Below are 25,185 nucleotides of genomic sequence, written 5' to 3' on the forward strand. Positions count from 1 at the left end.
CAGCTTTTTAAACATTCCTTTAATCACAGTAAAAATAATCAAAATAAATGGGCTGTATTTTTATTTATTTTATATTTTATTTCATGCATTTTTCTATGAATTCAGCCCGTCATAAATTTAATTTGCCATTTATAACAACCATTTCTTGTTTCTGCATCTGAACAATGAAAGATATGTTTTCAAATAACTTCTGAATTATATTTTCTCAAATAATCCATTGGTTGGTTTATATGGAGGAATAAAGCTGCTATTGTAAGAAATACATAAATTAGTTAATGAATAAATAAATAAAATGATAAAGAAAGAAATGTAGAAATAAAAGCCTCAATTATCAAATAAATGTGCACAGAAATATAAAAAAATTAATAAATAACATGTATTTATTTATCAATTTATTTATGTATTTATCAATTTATTTATTTGTTAAATTATTTATTTGATTAATTATTTATTTGACACATTATTTATTTATTTGTTATTATATGGATGGGTAATATGGAGAAATAAAGCTGCTATTATAAGAAATAATTAAATGGCTTAATAAAGAAATAAAAAAAGAAAGAAAGAAAATAACAAAGAAAGAAATGTAGAAATAAAAGCCTCAATTATCAAATAAATGTGCAGGTTAATTTGAAAATAAATATGCACAGAAATAGAAAAAAATTAATCAATAACATGTATTTATTTATCAATTTATTTATGTATTTATCAATTTATTCATTTGTCAAATTATTTATTTGATTAATTATTTATTTGACACATTATTTATTTATTTATTTATTATACCGTAGGGTAAATATTACATGGATGGGTAATATGGAGAAATAAAGCTGCTATTATAAGAAATAATTAAATGACTTAATAAAGAAAGAAAAAAAGAAAGAAAGAAAATAATAAAGAAAGAAATTTAGAAATAAAAGCCAAAAGTCAAATAAATGTGCAGGTTAATTGTTGTTAATTTATTTATCAATTTATCAATTTATTTATTTGACAAATTATTTATTTGACACATTATTTATTTATTTATTTATTTATTTATTTATTTATTTATTTATTTATTTATTATACCATAGGGTAAATATTACATAGTTTTCTTGACAGTTTAAATTCTGAGTTTGCGCACTACAACGTAAATGACTTTTCAAAATAAAAGACGTATCAAGTAAATTTTACACCAACGTGTCAAGTTTGATGTCCTCAAGTTTATTTAATTACACCAAGCTAAATAAATAAGAGCCTTAAAATAAATAAAAACATGCCACTGACTATTTTCTTCAAATACATCTTTAAAAAGTCTACAAAGAAAATTATTTTGACAGCACGCCTTTTTCCTGTCCGCGGTCAAAAAATAACGGAACGACTTCCTGGTGTCACCTCGCTTTATCGTCCGGACTCTCAGCCTGCCTGTCTTCTCGGGGAGATGCTGCCGCAGAGATGGAGTTGAATCACAAAAACAACAAAGTTATTTATTTGACACATTATTTATTTATTTATGTATTTATGTATTGGATTTGTTATTTATTTATTTATTTGATTTGTTATTTATTTATTTATTTATTTTTATATGTATGTATTAATTTATTTGATTTGTTATTCATTCATTTATTTATTTATTTGATTTGTTATTTGTTTATTTAAGTATTTATTTATTTGATTTGTTATTTATTTATTTATTTAGAGGGTAAATATTACATATGTTTCTTGACAGTTTAAATTCTGAGTTTGCGCACTACAACGTAAATGGCTTTTCAAAATAAAAGACGTATCAAGTAAATTCTACACCGACGTATCAAATTATATGTTTATTTTTGCCCTCAAGTTTGATCATTTACACTAAAAGAACCTAAAATTAATAAAAACATACCACCGACTATTTTCTTCAAATATATCTCTTAAAAGTCTAAAAAAGAAAATTATTTTGACAGCACGCCTTTTTCCTTTCCGACTTCCTGGTGTCCCCTCGCTCATCGTCCGGACTCAGCCTGCTGCTCGGTGTTCTTGGAGAGATGCTGCCGCAGAGATGGAGTTGAATCACAAAAACAACAAAGTGTGGGACAGAGTTTGAGACAAAGAGAAGAGGAGAGGAGGAAGTGTTGACCGTTGATCCTCCTGCTGATGGATTATTAGTGAATATAAAACAGGAGGATAAGCATTTAAAGATGAAGCTGCTGAAGCCGAGCTGGGTGAGCCACAACGGTGAGCTGCTGCTGCTGGATCCGAATCTGAGCCTCCAAGTTGGGCTTTTGTTGTCGGGTTTAGGGGGTTTATTGATCAGGAGGCATGTTGGTGGAGGTGGTAACACTTGTTTCACTAGTTAGTCACTTCATAATCTCTCACATTAGCAGACTTAACCCAACAATAACACACACACAGCTGGTGTTATTGTTTAATATCACTAATATCACTCTGCATGTTTAGCTGTTAGCTCGTTAGTTAGCTCCTCTGTTAGCTCCTGATGCTATTACAGCTAACTAACTAAGTCTCTAAGTGACTCTAGTGTTTGTTCCTGTCTCTGAGATGTTTGTGTTTATGTTAGTGTCTGTGAAGAAGCTCCTCATCATGGAGCTACATGAAGAGAGGCTCTCCAAGCTGTCAGCTGTTGGGAAAGTTAACTGTTAACCGTTAAACTGGTGAACGGCCTGAGTTTATTAGTGTCATTACACTCAAGTTATTCCTTTATTTAAGATTACTCTTTGAGTCTGTGAAGCATCCAAGTGTTTATCACAACATGCCAGACAAACCAGATGTCCAGATGCATGTTTATCTGATCTAACTATCTAACTATAACTGACAGGAGACAGCAAGCAAAGCCTTCCAGCTGCAAACAGCAGATGTTTCTCTTTGTAACCAACTATAACAACCACTATAACTATAACCCTAACCAACTAGCAGTCTTCTTCCAGTGTGCACAAGTTCAATGTTTTATCTCAACATTTTAAGAATAAACCTCCAGAGATGAGATTTTTGGTTTTTGGATGGGTAAATATAGATAGATAGATAGATAGTAACTTTATTGATCCAAAGCGAAATTCAAGTTTCCAGCATCACAGTTCCATAGTACAGACATGTTAGTGTAACGTTTTTTTAAGATTACTCTTTTAGTCTGTGAAGCATCCTAGGAACTTGCAAGTGTCTATCACAACATGCCAGACAAACTAAATGTCCAAATGCATGTCTATCTGATTTAGCAGCCCATAACTAACCTCCTAGGAGTTACAGTAGAGACAGCAAGCAAAGCCTTCCAGCTGCAAACAGCAGATGTTTTTCTTTGACACTCAAAATAACCAACTAGTAATCTTCTTCCAGTGTGCACAAGTTAAAATGTTTTATTTCAACATTTAGGGATTACCCTCTTGAGATGAGATATTTGGTTTTTGGATGGGTAAATATATATATATATATATATAGATAGATAGATAGATAGATAGAGAGTAACTATGTTGATCCCAAGGGAAATTCAAGTTTCCAGCATCACAGTTCCATAGTGCAAACATATTAGTAAAAAGGCACAAGTAAGTAATACAGAGAATAAAAACATATACCAGATCTAAAAATAACAGGAGATGAAGAAACTGTTAAAACTGAATATAGTGCAGGGTAACACCTGAGATACAGATACAAATGTAGACTTTGATAGATGATGAAGGTAAACATAAAACCCCAAATATAGAAAAACAACTCTCTATTTGAAGCAAATAATCCTCTACTAGACAAACTTAAAGATAACATTCAGTTCTGGAGGATAGGGCCAAAATCTCCTATCACGATAAAGATCATTTCATATCTCCATAACAATATATATATCAAGATAGAGCAGTTTTTTTTTTGCTAATTCAATAAATAAATAGTCTATATGAAATAGCCACATGTGAATGAAATACTTTACAAATGAAAAGTACTGAGTATTTTCTCATTTTAAGAACTTGATTGCAAACAGTTTTAAGTGAAATTATAGAGAGAAAAAATAAATAAATATAGGCCTAGGCTATTTCGCGACAGAAATGATGTAGAAAAATATGTACGATAGACATTTTTATATTGTTTTGACAATATAGCTCGTCGTATTGACCAGCCCCACTGGAGGACACTTCCAATTTCATACAATTAAGATGTGTTTCCTTCCACAACTGCTTTATCTCCTCCAAAATATACCAATATTCCTCACCAAAACTTTTTTTTTTAAAAGCTAGATTAAATAATTCTTCCCTTTGTATGGAATTATAAATGTACAGATCACAACCTAATTCTGTATATTATTATTGGGCTACAGACATCCGCTCCATTACATGTTGGTTAGACGATACCGCTCTGCTTCCTAGCGGGCCGGAGATGGAGCGAGAGGATTGCCTGCCATCACTCCAGTGGTGCACTCATTTTATCTCTAATTCCTCTTAGAAAGGCATGTCAGAAACACAACCCCATAATACATACACAGAACACAGTAAGGATAAAAACACAACCCCATAATACATACACAGAACACAGTAAGGATAAAAACACAACCCCATAATACAGAACACAGAACACAGTAAGGATCTGGGCTGCAACTATGCTTTTTATTAAATTATGAGTAAATCTGATAGTTTTTGTAATAATAATCAAATTTCAAATAAACAATCATTTAGTCTACTAAACGGTGACATTATATGCTCTTCAGTATTTCTCAGAATTCAAGATTACGTCTTCAGATGTGTAGTTTTGTCTGACCAACAGTCCAAAACTCAAAGATACTCCAATCCTTAAACACGTTTTTGCTTGAAGGAGGACTTAATCGACTAATTATTTCAGCACGAAAAACAATCATCACAGCGATCAAAATAAAATAACTCAGGCTGTCAATCGATTAAAATAGTTAATCACGATTAATCACACCTTTTTTATCTGATCTAAATTTACCTTAAAGGGAGATTTGTCAAGTATTTAATCCTCTTATCAACATGGGAGTGGACAAATATGCTGCTTTATGCAAATGTATGTATATATTTATTATTGTAAATCAATTAACAACACAAAACAATGACAGATATTGTCCAGAAACCCTCACAGGTACTGCATTTAGCATAAAACAATATGCTCCAATCATAACATGTCAAACTGCAGCCCAACAGGCAACAACAGCTGCAGGGACCCTTTGAAAATGGCCATGCCAGTTTTTCCTCTCCAAAATTTAGCGCACGTTTGGAGCGTTATTTAAACTCCTTCGCAACAATCTAGTATGACCCGGTTGGTACCGATGGATTCATCAGGTTTTCGGGCTTCATGTGATGCCAATGTCTTCACTTCGACTGCCCTAGAAATAACATATAGAGACACACATAAGGGCTCTCGTACTTTTCAAAACCACTCATCCTACAGATCCAGCAGCTAATTAACTGGATATCTTGTTAATGATCTGAGATAACTAGTTTCTAATGCTTTAATGTGCAGCATGTGCTGCTTGTCCTCTCTGTGTTTTACTGTTGAACACGTTCTCTGGTAGTTTGTGCGTGTTGTTAACAGTTCAGTATTTTGATCTGTGTATTTCTACTCCTTGTTTTCTCTCAGACATTCTTCTCATGTGGTCTTTTTTTTACTCTGACACCACGTACACTATCTTTAACTGCAGGAACAATAATGTGGCAGCTATTTATTAGACCTGTGTTTATATAAAGCCAGAGTTTGGGGAATTAAATATATTATCTGAGTACTTTCATAGGATGTTTTTCACGTTGATCTAATCCACAGTAGAGGTCAACCAAGTCAGTGTGTATCTGAGCTCTATTTAAATGAAAGTTAACTTTATATATGACAGCTTTATTCATAAATTATGCACATGATGAGGTTTTGGGTTATAGTACGGGATTATTAATGCATTAGACTGAAGGTTGCTGCTCTGCAGAAAGCATGCTGTCTCTGTTGAGCTAGCAAGTATCAGCATGGTCTTTATGATTTGGCTAAGTGCAAGCCTAGCACATCTACGGGTCATATCTGATCATTTGAGGGCCACTTCTGCTGAAAATATCTGTGTGCATGTGATTAACATCGACTTTTTCTGGCTCCGTTCTAAATATCGTTATTATATCGTCCTTTAAAAATCCACTAGCGATCGACCTCTAATCCACAGTCACTAACACTACGTCACTAACAACACCAGGAGAGAGAGAGAGCAGTTTCACATTCTGCTAAATGCTCTGACAGCTGTGGAAAATCACAGAAAGGTTAAGGAATGTTCCATCAGGCTAACAGTACGAAGCCGGAGGTCTCTGTGATAGTCCAGTGTTGGATTGAAATGTGTCCCTGATAATGTTGTCAGTTATTATTGATTATCTGTCTACAGCATCTGTTAGTCTGTGATTTGACAAACATCGTTACTACATGTATATGCTGACGCATGTGTTGTGTTTCACAGGCAAACCCATATTTTCAGTTGACATCCACCCTGATGGGACAAAATTTGCAACCGGAGGGCAAGGTAAGAACCAGATTTTGCAGGATTTTCAAAATAAAACGCAGAAGATGTCTGTATCGCGCCGTCATGAAACAAAATGGGTTTTGATATTGGATTTGTTTACAGGAGAGGATTCTGGCAAGGTGATGATCTGGAACATGGCGCCGGTCCTCAGAGACGAGGACGAGAAGAACGAGAATATTCCCAAAATGCTTTGCCAGATGGACAATCACCTAGGTAACCGACCAGCCTTATCTTGAAAAGACATAAGAAACCATTGAAAAGATAAGCCACTATCACTAAAAGTGCATACCACTGATACTAATGCCCTCTATAGATCAAGTCCTCACACTAGACGTGAGACATGAACAACGCGTGAGCACAACTGAAGCGTCCATCCGTTCAAACCTCACTGACTCCGACCTCTGCGATGGCGCTGCTGTCTTTGCAACCAGCCGTCCTGTCGGACAGAAGCCGGCTACAGGCTGACTGATAGCACAAAATCAATGGAACATCCATGAGGCACTTACCAGAGGAACATGGCAGTGTTTCATTGATATATTATTTCCTTTCCGCTGCCCACAGTAGCTCTTTATGGCTGTAACGAGACCCAGAACCTCATGGTGATCCTGGGGGGGCCTTTAATCAGTTAATCAGTTATGTAGATTAACAGTTGGAAAAGTGGACGGTGAAAGATTTGTGTGATTTGAACAGCTTCCTGTGGAGGAAAACATTCAGCCAGCACTTAAATCTGGTGGGTTACATTAAAATGAGAATTAGTCTGTTCTGTAAGATGAGTGACCGACTTCAGAAACACTCACTGACAATAACTATTGGAACAGATTACATGTATTACTCTCCTTTCTGTAACTCTGGACCTCATCACCGTCTGGTACTGACTGATTCTGACCTGCCCATTATAGCGAACTCATTATCTTCCTATTAGTTTCAAAGCTTCTTTTTTGTTTAAATCCTGCTGCGTCGCTTTTCTCTGTGAGCAACAAAGAGGCTGATGCTGCTCCTCTGTTTTCCACAATCAGGCACCAGATGTCCTTGATTTTTACAGAAAGCTGCTAATTATTTCATTTATATTCGACAACTTGAAGCAGTAGAACGAGCTCTCCGACTCCTGTTCCTACATTTACATCTGCTGTTTGTACTTCTACTCTGAATATTAACAGTGGTTTTATGGCAGCAGCCTAAAGAAGTCAGATTCTGATGAGTTAGTTATTGCTTTGAATCTTTTATCCATATTTTGAATCTCCACCGACAACCACCGCTGCTCAGAGTCCAGTGTGTTTGTACTCGTGTTCCAAATAAATGTGCAATCGGTCAGATTTAATAATAGGAATGTCGTGCACTACTATATTGCAGTCACTATTATTAATGCCCACCATAACAGATTGCCTCGTCAGCACAAATCCATGCACGTTCTATTCTATTCATAACCCGAGTGTATATTTGTCTCTGCAGCATGTGTGAACTGTGTGCGCTGGTCCAACAACGGGCTGTACCTGGCATCAGGAGGAGACGACAAGCTGGTCATGGTGTGGAAGAGAGCTGCGTATGTACACACACACACACACACACACACACACACACACACACTAAACGTGATTTAGAAAGTAATATTGCTTTTTTTAGATGCATTTCTTGAGTATTTTCAACCACAGAAATAGTTTTAAATTGAATTGAAATGTAAAGATTAGTTTGTGTTTTTCGGCGCTGTTTGATTTTGACTGTTTGTGTTTTCTCTGTAGATTCATCGGCCCGAGCACGGTGTTCGGGTCGAGCAGTAAGCTGGCCAACGTGGAGCAGTGGAGGTGTGTCACCATCCTGAGGAACCACACCGGAGGTCAGACGCACACAACACATATCTATATACACTCACCGGCCACTTTATTAGGCACACCTGTTCAATTGCTTGTTAACACAAATAGCTAATCAGCCAATCACATGGCAGCAACTCAATGCATTACGTCATCTAGACGTGGTGAAGACGACTTGATGAAGTTCAAACCGAACATCAGAATGGGGAAGAAAGGAGATTTAAGTGACTTTGAACGTGGCATGGTTGTTGGTGCCAGACGGGCTGGTCTGAGTATTAAACTGCTGATCTACTGGGATTTTCACGCACAACCATCTCTAGGGTTTACAGAGAATGGTCCCAACAAGAGAACAGATCCAGTGAGCGGGGGTTGTGTGGATGGAAATGCCTTGTTGATGTCAGAGGTCAGAGGAGAATGGGCAGAGTGGTTGGAGATGATAGAAAGGCAACAGTAACTCAAATAACCACTCGTTACAACCAAGGTATGCAGAATACCATCTCTTGAAGCAGATGGGCTACAGCAGCAGAAGACCACCCGGTACTAGCACCGGCCACTTTATTAGGTACACCTTGTACCTAATAAAGTGGCCGGTGAGTGTATATAGATATATATATACACTGATCAGCCATAACATTATGACCACCTGCCTAATATTGAGTAGGTCCCCCTTTTGCCGCCAAAACAGCCCTGACCCGTGGAGGCATGGACTCCCCTAGACCTCTGAAGGTCTGCTGTGGTATCTGGCACCAAGCCGTCAGTAGCAGATCCTTTAAGTCCTGTATAAGTTGCGAGGTGGGGCCAAAACTCCACCAGTAACACGTCTTTAGACTCAGGCGGTGATTTCAGTGTGTGTGTGTGTGTGTGTGTGTGTTTTTTGTCTGTAGATGTGATGGACGTGGCGTGGTCTCCTCATGACGTGTGGCTGGCCTCCTGCAGCGTGGACAACACCATCGTCATCTGGAACGCTCGCAAATTTCCAGGTATGAGATGCCGACACCAGAGCTCACCCTGTCGGTAATAAATAAATATTCATGAGACAAAGAAAAGCATCAAATCTACATATTTGGGAATGTTTGGTAGTTTTGCTTTAATTACTGAACGATCAATCTGTTCTCAGAATAGTGGCGGATTAACTAGTTGATTAACTTTATTTTCTTCTTAAAGGTGAACCCATACACTGTTACACTGTTCTCTTTATTATTAAACACAGAGCAGGAAGATAACTCTCATCCACGTCTCTGTCTTCTTTGTGTCTGTCCAGAGATGGTGATGTGTCTGCGAGGACACACGGGGCTGGTTAAAGGTCTGACGTGGGATCCGGTGGGGAAATACATCGCCTCGCAGGCCGACGACCACAGCCTCCGAGTGTGGAGGACGGTGGACTGGCAGATGGAGGCCAACATCACCAAACCCTTCAGCGAGGTACAAACAAACACCAGGGTTGGGCCGGTGTAAGAATGTTCAAACCGGACCGGTCTACCCAATTTTACCACTAAAATGTATGTTGCACTTGACTCAGCAGCCGAATGAGAGTGTGGAGACTCCAGTCCACTTGGTGGCGGTAATGCACCTCAAAGCCGCCCAGACATGATCAGCATTGCCATTGTTTTCTCATGGGGAGAGCGGTACGACCCGACTAGGCAGAAGAGCTACCCATGGCCTGTCAGACACTAGTGGCTCCATTCGTCCGTTTATAAACAAACATATTATGTTAATCACGTTGTCATATCGCTTATTACTAATGCAATACAAGCTGGATTTAATGTCATGAGGCCGTCGGCGCAGGTTGCTGATGTCGGCTACTTTTTAACTTGCCAAAATGTGTCAAAATCAAACCGGTTTAAGCTCGTACACCGGAGCGGTAAAAGCAGAAACGTCCACTGTCAGCTGTGTGTGATGATGCTGTGAGAGCAGGTGACTAACACTGTGATGTCATTACTACATGGAAACGTCTTTTCACTCATTTATTCAGGTTTCAGGTCTGTATGTTCTCCGGCCAGTTCAACATTGAGGGTTTGAATCATTTTCTCTCGTCTCTCTCACTCTCTCTGTGTCTCAGTGTGGCGGGACGACCCACGTCCTGCGTCTGTCCTGGTCTCCAGACGGTCAGTATCTGGTGTCGGCTCACGCCATGAACAACTCCGGTCCTACCGCTCAGATCGTGGAGAGAGACGGCTGGAAGACTAACATGGACTTTGTGGGCCACCGTAAAGCTGTCACTGTGGTGGTAAGGACGTTTTAGCCGCCACATGTTAATCGTACACTTCACCCAAACAGCTGTCTGCACTCTGATGGTTCTGGTTTCTTTCTTTCTCTGTAGAAATTCAACCCAAAGATCTTTAAGAAGAAGCAGAAGAACGGCAGCGCTCCAAAGCCCGGCTGCCCGTACTGCTGCTGCGCTGTCGGCAGCAAAGACCGATCGCTCTCCGTCTGGGTCAGTTCACGCTTCACTTTGTTTTAGAACGTGGTCATACATGTACGTCAGTACCGGTGATGCAGGTTCCTCAGTTGAGATGCAGATTTCACGCGTCACTGTTGTTGTTCACGGTGTTTGTTCTGTTCAGTATGAACAGCTTCTATCTCAGGACATAGGACTAAACCCTAAACATGCAGGAGCAGCAGCGAGGCAGCAGGAACAAACACCTGGCACAGCTGCTATAGTTTTTTGGTATTGGTGGTCTCAATAAAGGTCCGATCCCAATGTCCACACTCACAGGGTTTGAGACGCATTCCTGCAAAGTCCATGAAGGTTTAGGACTGTCCCACTGTCAAATCGTCAAGTCCTTGAGGGCTCTATCGCAGACATTTTTGAGACCTTTATGCACGCTTTCCGTAAGTCCGCATTTCTGCAGACTTAAACACAGCGTTACCAGGGGAAGCCAGATGGCTTTAAAGAAAAAAAATAAATAAATAAAGGGGACAGCACATTTACACAGACATTGTAAGGACATTGGGACATTGTGTTTAAAGGACTACTCTGTAGGGAAGTTCCTAACCCTGTTTTAGTTACATGTCTGGTTCGTGATAATACTAACGTTTCCTCTCTGTCTGTTTCTCCTCTTCAGCTGACCTCTCTGAAGCGCCCCCTGGTGGTCATCCATGATCTGTTCGATAAATCGATTATGGACATTTCCTGGTGAGTTTTTAGACAGGCGTTGTGTGTGGCCTACCACACGGGTGCATTAGTGTCTCCCCCCTGACGCAAAGACTTAACATTGAGAGGACATCATTCCCATAAAAATAGCTCCTTCAGGTTCAGAGAAAGTTTTAAAGATATTCTATTTCCATAGTTTGAAATAGGGCTGCTTCGAAGCTTCATTCATAATGTTGACATTCATGTCTATTCATTGTGTTTAAAGCCGGTGTTTCTGCACAGTTGCAAGATCAGGCTACACTAATATTATTAGTATTATACATAGACTGTATATATATATATATATAAGAAGTGGACATAGTCACTGTGACCTCACCCGTTGGTTTTTGACTATGGATCTGAAGCCTCGAGTTTGGCATTTTGGCCGACAACTAATGTTGGCATTTAGCCTTTCAAAAACATCATTTTCACTTTTACCTTCCTGCTCGCTGCACACACTGACGAGTTATATTCATTAAAGAAAGTTGATTTAATAAAAAAAAAAGACTAACTCATTAATCCGATAAATCACTTTATTCAAATTGAGGATTTGACATCATAAAATATGATGGAGAAATAAAACACTTGGATCGGTACAGCCCTCGTTCAACCTGACCTTGTTTGTAGCTCCCGTTATCCTGTTATCCCGTCATCCCGTCAGCAGGTCATATCAATGTCTGCTTTTATAATCACAAGCTGGCTCCGGGGTATTTTTGTGTTGCAGTACCACCGTTGGCCACTGGGAGAAGTCACTGTATCCAGTACTTCCATACTCATCTATGAACAGGATTATGAGACATCACTGGTGCATCTCTGAGTTTGATGTGTGTGTGTGTGTGTGTGTGTGTGTGTGTGTGTGTGTGTGTGTGTGTGTGTGTGTCAGGACTCTGACAGGTCTGGGGATGTTGGTGTGTTCGATGGACGGCACCGTGGCCTACCTGGACTTCTCCCTGGATGAACTGGGAGACCCGCTGAACGAGGAGGAGAAGGTTAGACCTTGTAATACAAGTTTAAGTTATAGCAACACATTGTTATAACTAAGTCATGTGATTTATGTGATCCATCATTCAGTCCAGAACATGAAGAACCCAAATCAAACCCGTTCTCTCTCTCTTCCTGTGACATACAGAACAGCATCCACCAGAACATCTACGGTAAGAGCCTGGCTATAACCAGCACCGAGGCTCAGCTCTCCACCACCATCATCGAGAACCCCGAGATGCTCAAATACCAGCAGGAGCGACAGAACTCGGCCCAGGCCAACTTGGGACTGGGCAGCGCCGGGCCCGAATCCTCGGCCCCCAAACTCAACAGTGTGATGAACGGAGAGTCTCTGGAGGACATCAGGAAGGTGAGACGCCCCAACAAGCTGCACGGAGTGTCGAGTTGGTTCAGGACAAAGAAATATATAAATTACTTTATTAATAATGATTATATAAATAATGCAGGAGAATAAAAGGTTTAATTGCCAGGGTACAGACTAATGTCAGGTGAGTCACAGAGCAGAGGATGTTGAGAGTAGTATTTTAAAGAAGAAGAAGAAGGGAAAAAACATGCAAACTGATATTTAAATATTTACAGAGAATAGATACAGAAGATTAAACATTTAAAGAAATACAAATCAAACACAGTAGAGAAAATAAGAAACCTTTTCTGATATTTTTGGAGCTTAAATTTCTTGTATGTGTTATTTTTCGTCGTCTTGCAGAACCTTCTGAAGAAGCAGGTGGAGACGAGAACCGCGGACGGCAGAAGACGAATCACGCCGCTCTGTATCGCTCAGCTGGACACCGGGTAGGAGAACATGAACCACAGCGGTGGCCCTGAGAGCTCAACGCACACAATACACAAAACACATGTCAATTAAGAAAAACATCTTCGCCAAAATGATAATCAGGATTATTTATTATCCCGATTATTCGTAGATTTTAGGGACAAAATATTCCGTTTGAATACTTCATGATAGCGTTATAATTTACCAACGCCCAATACTCATTTTTACTGATTACAGCTTGAACGCATCATAATGTTTACTTACAGTATAATAAGTGTCTGATTACGTTAGTTGTTCCAGATGTTTCCTCCGCGGCTTATTCTGGACAGTTGTGATAAATTGAAGCTTTATGTCTTCTTCACTCACACTGAAGAACTTCCTCACCGACGACATGTTGTGTGTGTGTGTGAGACGTTACTGACTGTAAAGTCATCAAGTGGCGGCTGCACATGTGTGTGTGTGTGACCGGCAAACAGGCCAGCTGCTGATTGACGGTGCATCTCTAGCTGTTAGTTAAGAAGTTCTTGATTTATGCAGCAGAGTTTTAAGCGGAAATATTGCCGTCGATCTTGTTCATTTAATTGCGGGAAGCCAAAATCGTGATCGCGATTAATATTCGATTAATTGTGCATCCCTAATTTGACTTCGCATGCAAAGCATTTAGAAACAAAACGCAACCAAATAGTCTCTCTCTTTCTCTTCAGGGATTTCTCGCCGGCTCTGTTCAACAGCGCTCCCATCCTGCCCTCGGGCTCCTCCATGTCCAACCAGCTCACCTCCCAGCTCAGCTCCGACTCCAGCCCGGGACAGGCCTCTTCTCTGGGCCTGAGGCCCGGCCACGACCCCATGCTCACCTCGCCTCCAGCCAACAGCTCCGCCAAGGGCCTGGAGGACAACAAGGATGGGTACAAGCATCAAGACATCTCACTCCTCACTCTCTATCACCCTATCACCTTTTACCCTTCATTTGACCTTCTCTTCTCTTCCAGTGTGAAGTCCACTCTGCTGCTCACGTCTGCCTCCAAGATGGAGCCAATGAAAGCTTTGGACTCCAGGTTCACAGAGAGGTCAAAGGCCACACCAGGGGTCACCGCCGCCATCTCCTCCATCGCTGGACTCACGCCTCTAGACAGGTGATTCACTCAGTAGAAGTATAAATGTGAGGTGGAGCTCAAAAAGAGGAGAATTTGACTTTCCTGATCTCTTGTCATCATCCAGCCGGCCGAAGGACGGCATCTCCGCCCTGAAAGACGTCAAAACCAAAGAAGACACCAGCAGCGACAGCGAGGACAAGATGGCCACCATCAACAAAAACCTGTCGTTCGGCAAGAGGAAACCCGACCTGCTGATGGACGGAGGAGACGGGGTGGTGGAGAAGAGGAAGAAGGGGCGGCCCAGGAAAGACAAGATGGCCGCTCCAATCGCCCAACCCTTCTCTCAGGTAGAAAGATGAACAGATATGATCTGGTACATCACTGAGTACATCACTGAGTACATCACTGAGTACACCACTGAGTACACCACTGAGTACATCACTGAGTACACCACTGAGTACACCACTGAGTACACCACTGAGTACACCACTGAGTACATCACTGAGTACATCACTGAGTACACCACTGAGTACATCACTGAGTACATCACTGAGTACACCACTGAGTACACCACTGAGTACATCACTGAGTACATCACTGAGTACATCACTGAGTACACCACTGAGTACACCACTGAGTACACCACTGAGTACACCACTGAGTACACCACTGAGTACATCACTGAGTACATCACTGAGTACACCACTGAGTACATCACTGAGTACACCACTGAGTACACCACTGAGTACACCACTGAGTACATCACTGAGTACATCACTGAGTACACCACTGAGTACACCACTGAGTACACCACTGAGTACACCACTGAGTACACCACTGAGTACACCACTGAGTACACCACTGAGTACATCACTGAGTACACCACTGAGTACACCACTGAGTACATCACTGAGTACATCACTGAGTACATCACTGAGTACACCACTGAGTACATCACTGAGTACACCACTGAGTACACCACTGAGTACATCACTGAGTACATCACTGAGTACATCACTGAGTACACCACTGAGTACATCACTGAGTACACCACTGAGTACACCATTGAGTACATCATTTAGTACATCACTGAGTACATCACTGAGTACATCACTGAGTACATCACTGAGTACACCATTGAGTACACCATTGAGTACATCACTGAGTACACCATTGAGTACACCATTGAGTACACCGTGGACACTACGAGCATGCAGAGAGGCGTTTATGCTCAGCATGTTGTTCGTTGCAGTATGCTCCGAAACGCCAGGAGGCGTACAAACTAAATATTCTGTAGATAAGCAAGAGGTCAACGCGTGGTACCGGGAAGTTGCCTGGCAACAGTAGTGAACACTAAACTCTGACCTACGTACCGCCAAACATTACATTTGTGTACTGTCGCTTACCTCCAAGTCTAAAGGACTTCCTGTTTCTCGGTGCTTCCCCTCAGGTCGCCACTCTTTACATCAGACCTTCTTTAGCTTTTAAAAACAATCTCTCAGATTCTTTCACAGCCTGCAGCAGAAAGCCTCTTCTTCCCCCAGTGTGAATGTCATGACAATGTCATGTGACTAACACACTGTGTTAATAACAAGCCGACCACCTCACGGTACCGGCAGCTGTGAGCTGTGATCCGTTTTTAAAGTCACGCGTTGGCGGAGGTCTGCGCTCTCCGAGTGCCATTCTAGTTCCTTTATAAGAACATATTCAGGTCGTGGGGACATGTATTAAGTCAGTCAGTAAGCCTCTCATTGGCTCTAACGGTTTTATAATAAATAGCAGGTAGCATTGAAAAGCTCCTTTTATGCAGATGTCCTTGGAATGGAGAGACGGAGATAAACGAGTGTGTTTGTACCTCCTCTTCCTGTCAGATAACTCCTGCAGCAGAGCGGGAGCCCAGCAGGGTGGCGCCTCCTCCTGCTCCGGTAGCTGCTCTCAAACTACCAACACCGAGTATAAAGAAGGCCTTCAGCCTGCAGGTATGTGGAGCTGTTAGTAGGTTTTACTCACCTTAAAGGGAGAGTTGTGGTGGTTCTCAGTGTGGTTGTATGAGGTTCTTCTGTAGACCTGTTAAATGTAAAATGTGTGTGTAGGTGAGCATGGAGCCGTCGGTGTTCCTGGAGGTGGAGAACGAGGTGTCGGTGGTCGCCGGTTCGAAGCTCAGTCAGCTGCGATGCTCCAGAGACGGACGAGACTGGAACACGCTGCTGCCCAGCTCAGTGGTCACCGCTGCAGGGAGCAGGTACGACGCCCGGCGCCTCATACACAGACACATAGAGCTCGTCTTTTTAAGCTTCAGTTGATTGTATGAATAAATAAAAGAATCGCCAGCACTCATCCGGCTCTTCCTCTCCAACTCAGTGACGTCCTCGCCGTCGCCTGTCAGGACAGGATGTTGTCGGTGTTCTCTTCCTGTGGGCGGCGGCTCCTTCCGGCCATCCAGCTGGCCACGCCGGTGTCAGCGCTGCACTGCTCCGCCCACTTCGTCATGGCTCTGACTGCTGGAGCGACGCTGTCCGTCTGGTCAGTGCTCACACCTTTTGTTAGAAATGTCATTTTTCTAGACTTCTAGAACTATAAAAGAGCAACGTTGTGTTAACTGATATTGTTTTTTTATTATTTTTCTGTCTGTGTGCAGGGACGTTCAGAAACAAAAGGCTCTGGTGAAGAACGAGTCTCTGCTGACCATCTTATCTGGTGAGACTCTGCAGCATGTGATGACACAGGAACATTTTGTGGAATAATAAAACGTATCTGCTTTCGGTCCTGGAGGAACATGATATCATCTCACGTCTGTGTGAAAAGTACGGAGCCGGAGTCAGTTAATTAAAAAAACAAAACAATAGTTCCACCATGGCCGCCGTGTTTCTTCAGTAGTCCAGACCAGGAATCAGCAACCTGCGTCTCTTCAGCTCCTCTCCAGAGGCTCCATGTGGATGTTTCAAAATGGAAATGAATAACTGTTTTTTGTTTACATTTTCATTTTTATTTATCATTGTTGTAGGTCTATGGTACGACGGTACGACGGAGTATTAGGGTCACATTGAGGAAAAAAATAAATCTGAGATTTAGAGAATAAAGTCATAATATTACGAGAATAAAGTCAGAAGTTTATGAGAAAAAGAGTCGTAGTATTATGAGAATAAAGTCATTATATTAGTATATATTTATATATATATACATAGTAGTATAGTAGTAGTAATTTTATGTGTTATTTTCTTTTTTTCTCGTAAAGTTATGACTTTATTGTGTAAATCTCAGATGTTTTTTCCCTCAATGTGGCTGTAAATCCCCGTAGTACTCGTAGTCTCTTTGGTCCTCACTGCATTAGACTTATTTACTATATACTGAGACTATAAACTGAGTTACCTTCATCACAATGATCACATGTTTTGCGGCTCCAGACAGATTATTTTATTTATTTTCTTTTGCCTAAAATGTCTCTTTGATAGTAAAGGCTGCTGACCCCTGCCCAGAATGGATAAAAAACACTGACTCTAGATAGGGACATTAATGTTTCCGTGGTGTCCACCGTAGTTCTCCTACACGCTTGGCACACGAGAGAAGTTTCAGTTGGTTGCAGTCTGCAACCTCACCACTAGATGCTGCCAAATCCCACACACTGCTCCTTTAAAAGTACATTTAACACATGATGTATTGGACTCTTGTTCTTCATGAAGATGATCCATAAAAGGGATTTTATCCTCACATGAAGATGGCTTTATATTGACTTATGTAACCATTCACAGAACCCAGTCACACTATCCTCTCTAAAAACGTTGTGTTTGTGTGTGTGTAGGTGCCGACACCACAGTGTCTCAGTCTCTGCTGACCCAGCAGGGAGTTCCAGTCATCGGACTGTCCAACGGGAAGTCCTACTGCTTCAGCTCCTCCCTGGAGACGTGGTGAGACACTACGGAGAGAGGAGACAGCTGCTGCTGGTCTGAAGGATCCTTCTAGATGATTAAACTGTCTCTGTCTCTCTCTCAGGACTCTGATAGCAGATAAAGGAGACTCTATGGTCCAGTGTGCTGACTTCAGGAGCTGCCTACCTACCCACGATGCACCTGCGTCCTCGGGGCCGCTGGCTGTCATGCAGGGACGCAACCTCAAGTGAGACAGTAATATTAAGTCTACACGTGTACGGATACTTCTAAAAATAGATATTTCCTTCTACGTTTTGGCCTCTCGTCCACACGCAAGCAGAGTTTTGGGTCACAAAAAGATATTACGGAAAAAGGATATTTTTGAAAACGTCTTCTAAGGTGCTGAGGTCTAAGGTGTCCCCCTCTCTTCATGGTGTTACCGGGTGAGAGAGCGAGGAGTCCAGTGCTCCGTTCGTCTGCATGCACGCCATGGATGCGTGCTCGCGCTGCAGAGGGCGGAGTTGGCAAGCTGCCGCATGTCTGGAGAACCGGAGTAACGCTTGACATTTCTTTACTAATAAAAATGCTAAAGAACACTTTCATATAACGTTTTGTCGTCCTTAAATACAAGGTGCAAATCCTCAGTATCCATACAATCCATTTCATATCGATATACGTCTCCCGTGAAGGACAACTAGCTGAGTACCTATCCATGTAGTTGGATCATAGGAATATAAATCAATACATCGATGTAGTAGATGAATCGTTACACCCCTAATCTGTGTGGACGTGTTAAACGGAGCGTTTGGGAAACGATGGCGTCCTCTCTTCATTTCATGCCCATGGTTGCTTTGTGTAATGAACATGCTCCAGAAACAACAACAACGTTTTGTTAGCACTGCTCGGACTAATTAACACTTTACATTTATACTTTTAATATGTTATTGTTGATGAGGAGTGGAAGGATAACTTTTATGTCCAGAGCATCGTATTGTTGATGAAGCCTTTGTTGCCACCTGCCGGCCCAGCAGGCGTTTGGAGTCGTTCTTGCGTTCTAGTGTCGACGGAGATCTTTGTTTTTTTTTAAACGGAGGGGAAATTAAAACAAAATCTCCGTATACGTGTAGACGGAGCCTAAATCTCTTCTTCTCACTCCAGATGAAATGTAATAAAGCAGTAAATGACAACATGTCTGTGGTCCCTGCAGCGCTGGTCGGCTGGCGTCCCGCCTCTCGTCCACTCCTCACCACCTGCAGCAGAGCATGACGTTGGCCTTCCTGGAGAACCAGCTGGCGTCCGCTCTGGCTCTGCAGTCGGCGCAGGAGTACCGCTACTGGCTGCTCATCTACGCCCGCTTCCTCGTCAACGAAGGTACCGAACTGTCGCTTTCTGAGGATTTCTACAGACTGACGGGATTAAAAGAAACACTGTGTTCTTGTTTCAGTGTTGACTGACGTGTGTTTGTTCCTTTCAGGTTCAGAGTATCGTCTCAGAGAACTCTGTAAGGAGCTGCTGGGTCCCGTCCACAAGTCAGCCGCCACGGCCTGGGAGCCCACCACTCTGGTATGACCGCAACACTCGGGTTCTTTCATCTACACGTAAACATTAGGGCTGTCGATCGATTCAAATATTTAATCACGATTAATTGCAAATTAATCGCACATTTTTTTATCTGTTCTAAATGAACCTTAAAGGGAGATTAGTCAAGTATTTAATACTCTTATCAACATGGGAGTGGACAAATATGCTGCTTTATGCAAATGTATGTATATATTTATTATTGTAAATCAATTAACAACACAAAACAATGACAGATATTGTCCAGAAACCCTCACAGGTACTTCCATAGTATTCCACAGGTGTTCCATATTAACTGTTAGTTCTCTCTGTGTGTGTTCAGGGTCTACGTAAGCGTGAGTTGCTTCGGGAGGTTTTACCCGTCATCGTTGAAAACCTGCGATTCCAGAGACTGTTCACCGAGTACCAGGATCAGCTGGAGCTGCTGCGCAACAAATAACACACACTGCTACACACACACACACACACACACACAGACTGACTGACACACACACACACACACACCTGGACTCATCATGAAACCAGTTTGGATCGGCTCTGCTCGGGTAAACTCTTGACTGCTTTTCCTCACCTTGGGAAACTTGAAACGCTGTCCTGGCTCGGTGAAAACTTCACTACCAGCCGGTTCGCAGCTTTTCAAGCACTGAGACTTTGTCCGCGTCGCTCACCGGGGAGACGTGGCGGGTGCTTTGTTTTTTTTTGTTTTTTCTAATCACAATCTCAGTTTGAACTTTCGTCTTTTGTCTTTTTTTCCTCCTAAATGCATTGTTTTTCCTGACCTATGCACCGCTCTCCTGCACTCCTAATCATGGACTTAAAGAGATGAACTTCAGAGAGGCGGTGATGGAGAGATCGCCGCCACGTGCAGCAGCAGCAGCAGCAACAGCAACAGCAGCAGCCGTGTGTGAATCCTTCTCAAGTCTGTTTCCCTCCTCGGAGAGAGAGAGAGAGAGAGAGAGAGAGAGAGAGAGCAGAGGTGAGATGCTCATAAGAGAAAACATATAAATCAGAATGGATGTAAAGGAGCAATACGCTTGTACCAAAGTGATGCCTTTCAGTGTAGAAATAACCACACGCCTCCATCTGCAAGGTGAGAGGCATCCAGACTAAAGGTTCAACCGGCTTTTTATAGGCTGAATCTGCCGATGGGTGAAGTCTCCTGAGCATATTGTCCGTCTTTAAAAGTGACAATACTAACGCCAAAATGTGAAGTCACAGTGAGGTCACAGCGAAAAAGATAATCAACTTTATAACCCCGCTGGAAATGAGATTTATATTCTGAAATACGGGCTGGACCTCTGGGAAACGGAGTCAGAAGGGATTCTACAGACAGACTGTATATAAAGATGGACGACGCGTCGCCACTTCCTCCCACCGGACAGAAGTGAAGCTAAAATATATCCCGGAGCTGCCATCTTGACATTTTGATAGGGATGCACCGATACCGATACCAGCATCGGGTCTGATACAACGACATCGATACCACTTTACGATGGTGCGCCCGACTCCGCTGGGCCGGGATCCCACCTCAGCCGGCGCGCGCCGGCCCGCACTTTCATTGCGCCACGGGGTTTTGCTTGCACCCTCTGACTCACGCGTGCATTAGACTCCTTGGTCCGTGTTTCCAGACGGGTCAGGTGGGTTGCAGACATCGCCGCGGACCCCTGGCGCCTTTTTTACGTGAGCTGAGCCCCAATCTGGGGGCACGACGCGGTCGGGGCGCACTGAGGACAGTCCACCCCGGTCGACAGTCTCACCGGGAGGAGGGGGCCCCGTCCCTCCCCGGCGGGGAGAGAGGACGCAGCAAGTCCTTTGTCCGCGGTGCGGCGAGGTCCGGGTGGGAGCGCTATAAAGCTGTGCCGCGAGCCACCTCGCCCCGAGCCTTTCTAAGCCGACCTAGAGCCGGTCGCGGCGCACCGCCTCGTATGCAGGTCTCCCCAGCCTGCCACGTGTCGCTCACACCCTCCAGCTGGTTGTTAACGAGGGTCTTTTAGCACAGAGAAATACTCGTATCAGTACTTGGTATCGGTGAGTACCCAAATCGAAGTACTTGTACTTGTACTCGGTCTGAAAAAAGTGGTATCGGTGCATCCCTAGATTTTGACGTCAGCTTGGTAGTGATCGGGGGGCTGGAGCAGCGGTATCGAGGTCACTCGCCCAAGCCGAGCAGAGCCGCAGCTTGTTAGCGTTAGCCACTTAGCTGCTACGTTAGCACCACGGTAGCTGTTTGGCTAGAAAGACACAACAGCTAATCATAATATGTCTTTAAGGGACGGCACGTTGGGGAAGTTTTCCCACCGGTTAATAAACTTTCGCGCGGGTTTCCACCTGGCGCCGTACAGCGATCGTAGGGCTGACCCGAGTGCTTCGAAGCTTCGACCGTTGCCATGGTAATTGATCTCCAAATCAATATTTGAAAACTTGGTTTTTACATTTTTTTTGTAGTATGTATGTAATAATGTATAAATCACAAAATAGCCCATGAAATACAGAATAATCCACAACATTATTCATTACTCAACATGAATTATTATTAGTTATCTTCAGATGTTTGTTGTCGGTCGGGAGATGGAAACAGACCGACAGAAGAACATGTGGCGCTGCTCCGCTCCGCAAAGCTTCCAATATCTTCGAATATTTCCCACCGAAGCACTTGAACAAACTTCAGCGTGATAAAAACTACCTAAAATGACAGAAACCATCTTTGGTAAAAATGTATTTAACGTGTACTTTGACTTCTTATGAGCTATACTGCAGCCAGCCACCAGGGGGCGATCCAGATGTTTTTTTGGTTTCACTTTTGGGTAGCTGTCATGTCGTACATCTTTATGATTCTAACCCACGAAAGCATTCACATGGTCGGTCAAAGAGCACTTAAAGCTTTTCAGAAAATGTGAAACAGGAAGCACAGCAGCAAGACGTGACTGAATTTAGACTAAAACAGCGAACATGAACACAATCCCTCGTAGATGTGCAGCAGCGTGGATCTGTCGCATCTCGATCGGCAACTACGTTAAGACACCAGTACAACCTGTCAAGGCCATTTTTAAACAACCGTTTGACGTCATGTCATCAATAGTTACGCTCAATATAATCATTTTTTTACCTGAACTTCATCAGCACCTAAAATCAAGATGATCAAATATTTAGAATTTTTTTATTCAAACAAGGATTTAACATGAGTGAGCTTAAAAAGTCTCATTGTGTTGGATGAACGAATTCAGAACTCTTTAACGTTCATCATGACGTCTCAGATATCATATTTACCGTATATACACTCTCCTGCCTGTCTGCAGGTGTTTAACAAGGAGTTATTTTCTTCTAAATCCACACAGGTTTAATAAAAACCTCCTCCGATCTACAAACTTGAACCTCTTTTACTGTCACCTCGTGCCACAGTCGCATCCAGACACATTTATTGTAAATATCAGTAAGCTGCTCGAGGAAAACGCGCTGACGTCGGCCATCTGAAAGCAGCTGGGCTCCAGTAGCTCATACTCGGCTTCGCAAATCTTCAGCGTATATTATGATGTATCAAACAGGCCTCCGAGGTCATCAGAGTTCTCTTTCATATGTTATAGTTTCACAACGTCCGCTGCAGCTTTTGTTTTTTTTTAAATCCAACAAGTTTTGATTGTAGGATCGTCTTATTGAAATCATGTGAACATTTGATCAGACCAGGCTGTGAACACATGTAATATATATATTATATATAATATATTATATATAATATATATATATATATATATTATATTATTTATATATATATATATATATAATATATATTATTTGGTCTGTTTCGCTTCTTGTGTCTTTTGTAAATAACCAGATTCTCTTCGCTGAACCCGTTTGTGTTTCTCTCTCGCCGGGCAAAAATCACTGCAAAGAAATCCGTTTTCATGGTGTCTGACATCCATAAAAAAAAAAAAAGCAGCGGTCATGAAACCCAACAACACCTCAATGAACTTCACTTCAAGAAACAGTACTTGTGTTTAGCCTGGTCGTCCACCGCAGCAGTCGTGCACTCCTCTGCCAGCTCAGTGTGTGTATATAAATGGAGAGCGTGAGCGTAGGAATCTTGTTTACTGCTGTATTTCACTGCACAGTGTGTGGAGAGACGCAGACAAACAGAAGAATCCATCTTTCTTTACCGATCTGTACAGCATTTCTCTTTGTTTTATTTTGTTTCTTTTTTCTTTTTTTTGCTGTTAGTCATTTTTAAATGTTTGTACAAGGCAATTTTTTTGTTTCCATTTTCTATAAGAAAAAGAAAAAAAACGAGCGGAGACGAGCTGGAATTTTTCTTTTGAAGAAATAAAGTGAAAAGAGAAACAAATGAGGAACAGCTGGGTTTTGGTCATTTCCTGTACGTGCACGTCTAAATAAGGCAAAACACACATGATGGATCATTCCGCAACATGACTAACTACCTTCATTCAAACGCATGTCAAACATTTTCAGAGGTATAACACAATGTAATTTTGCAATGAGAATCAAATACACTGTAAATAAGACAACATGGCTCTTACAGATGTTACAATAATCATCATCCAGTGTATCCAGTGGTAGAGGTCTCAGGTTCAACCTGGCTCTCAAAGCCATGACAAATAGGGAGACACACCGTGGTTACGATTAAATCAATTAATTTATTTAACAAAAGTACAGTAAATTTTGCAGAACAAAAAGATCCAAAAGTATGGAGTTTGAATATCAGTAGTGTAAGGTGTGCATGGAGAATGGTGTATGCATGTTGTAAAATGTATAAAACAAGCAAAAGATTAACCAAGGAGAACCTAAGGCCTTATCGACTTTTTTTTCGGACATTTTTCAGATCTTTTGTTTCAGACTTTTTTGTCCAACATTTTTCAGATCTGTTTTCTCAGACTTTTTTTTTCGGACATTTTTCAAATCTTTTGTTTCGGACATTTTTTAGATCTTTTTTTTCGGACATTTTTTATCCGACATTTTTCAGATCTGTTTTTTCAGACTTTTTTGTCCGACATTTTTCAAATCTGTTTTTTCAGACTTTTTGGTCCGACATTTTTCAGATCTTTCTTTTCAGACTTTTTTGTCCGACATTTTTCATATCTTTTTTTCAGACTTTTTTGTCCGACATTTTTCATATCTTTTGTTTCAGACTTTTTGGTCCGACATTTTTCAGATCTTTCTTTTCAGACTTTTTTTGTCCGACATTTTTCATATCTTTTTTTTCAGACTTTTTTTCGGACATTTTTTCAGATATTTTTTTTCTGACACTTATCAGATATTTTTTTCACACATTGTCTTTCTGACATTTTTCAGATATTTTTTTTCAGACTTTTCCTTTCTGACATTTTTCAGATATTTTTTTTCAGACTTTTTTTGTCCAACATTTTTCAGATCTGTTTTTTCGGACTTTTTTTCGGACATTTTTCAAATCTTTTTTTTCGGACATTTTTTAGATCTTTTTTTTCGGACATTTTTTATCCGACATTTTTCAGATCT

The 25,185-nt window shown here is 41.6% G+C and overlaps 1 protein-coding gene and 1 long non-coding RNA gene across 2 annotated transcripts in view; one reads left to right on the forward strand and one right to left on the reverse strand.

Moving 5' to 3' along the window:
* The window catches only part of LOC141769981 (uncharacterized), a 65,526-nt gene that overhangs the window by 22,295 nt on the left and 18,046 nt on the right, over positions 1-25,185 (reverse strand). The window lies entirely within an intron of this gene.
* Positions 1,957-23,066, forward strand: hira (histone cell cycle regulator a). The gene is made up of 26 exons (XM_074639529.1): positions 1,957-2,196; positions 6,389-6,451; positions 6,554-6,664; positions 7,901-7,991; positions 8,188-8,282; positions 9,141-9,236; positions 9,518-9,678; positions 10,316-10,483; positions 10,577-10,690; positions 11,322-11,392; positions 12,273-12,378; positions 12,519-12,740; positions 13,098-13,183; positions 13,868-14,068; positions 14,153-14,296; positions 14,382-14,604; positions 16,129-16,236; positions 16,351-16,499; positions 16,619-16,780; positions 16,896-16,954; positions 18,057-18,162; positions 18,248-18,370; positions 19,331-19,494; positions 19,598-19,686; positions 20,024-21,888; positions 21,991-23,066. Exons 1-25 carry the CDS (start codon positions 2,160-2,162, stop codon positions 20,138-20,140), a joined length of 3,066 nt encoding a protein of 1,021 aa, XP_074495630.1. The 5' UTR covers positions 1,957-2,159; the 3' UTR covers positions 20,141-21,888; positions 21,991-23,066.

Source organism: Sebastes fasciatus, chromosome 6 (assembly GCF_043250625.1).
Source record: "Sebastes fasciatus isolate fSebFas1 chromosome 6, fSebFas1.pri, whole genome shotgun sequence".
Taxonomy (NCBI): domain Eukaryota; kingdom Metazoa; phylum Chordata; class Actinopteri; order Perciformes; family Sebastidae; genus Sebastes; species Sebastes fasciatus.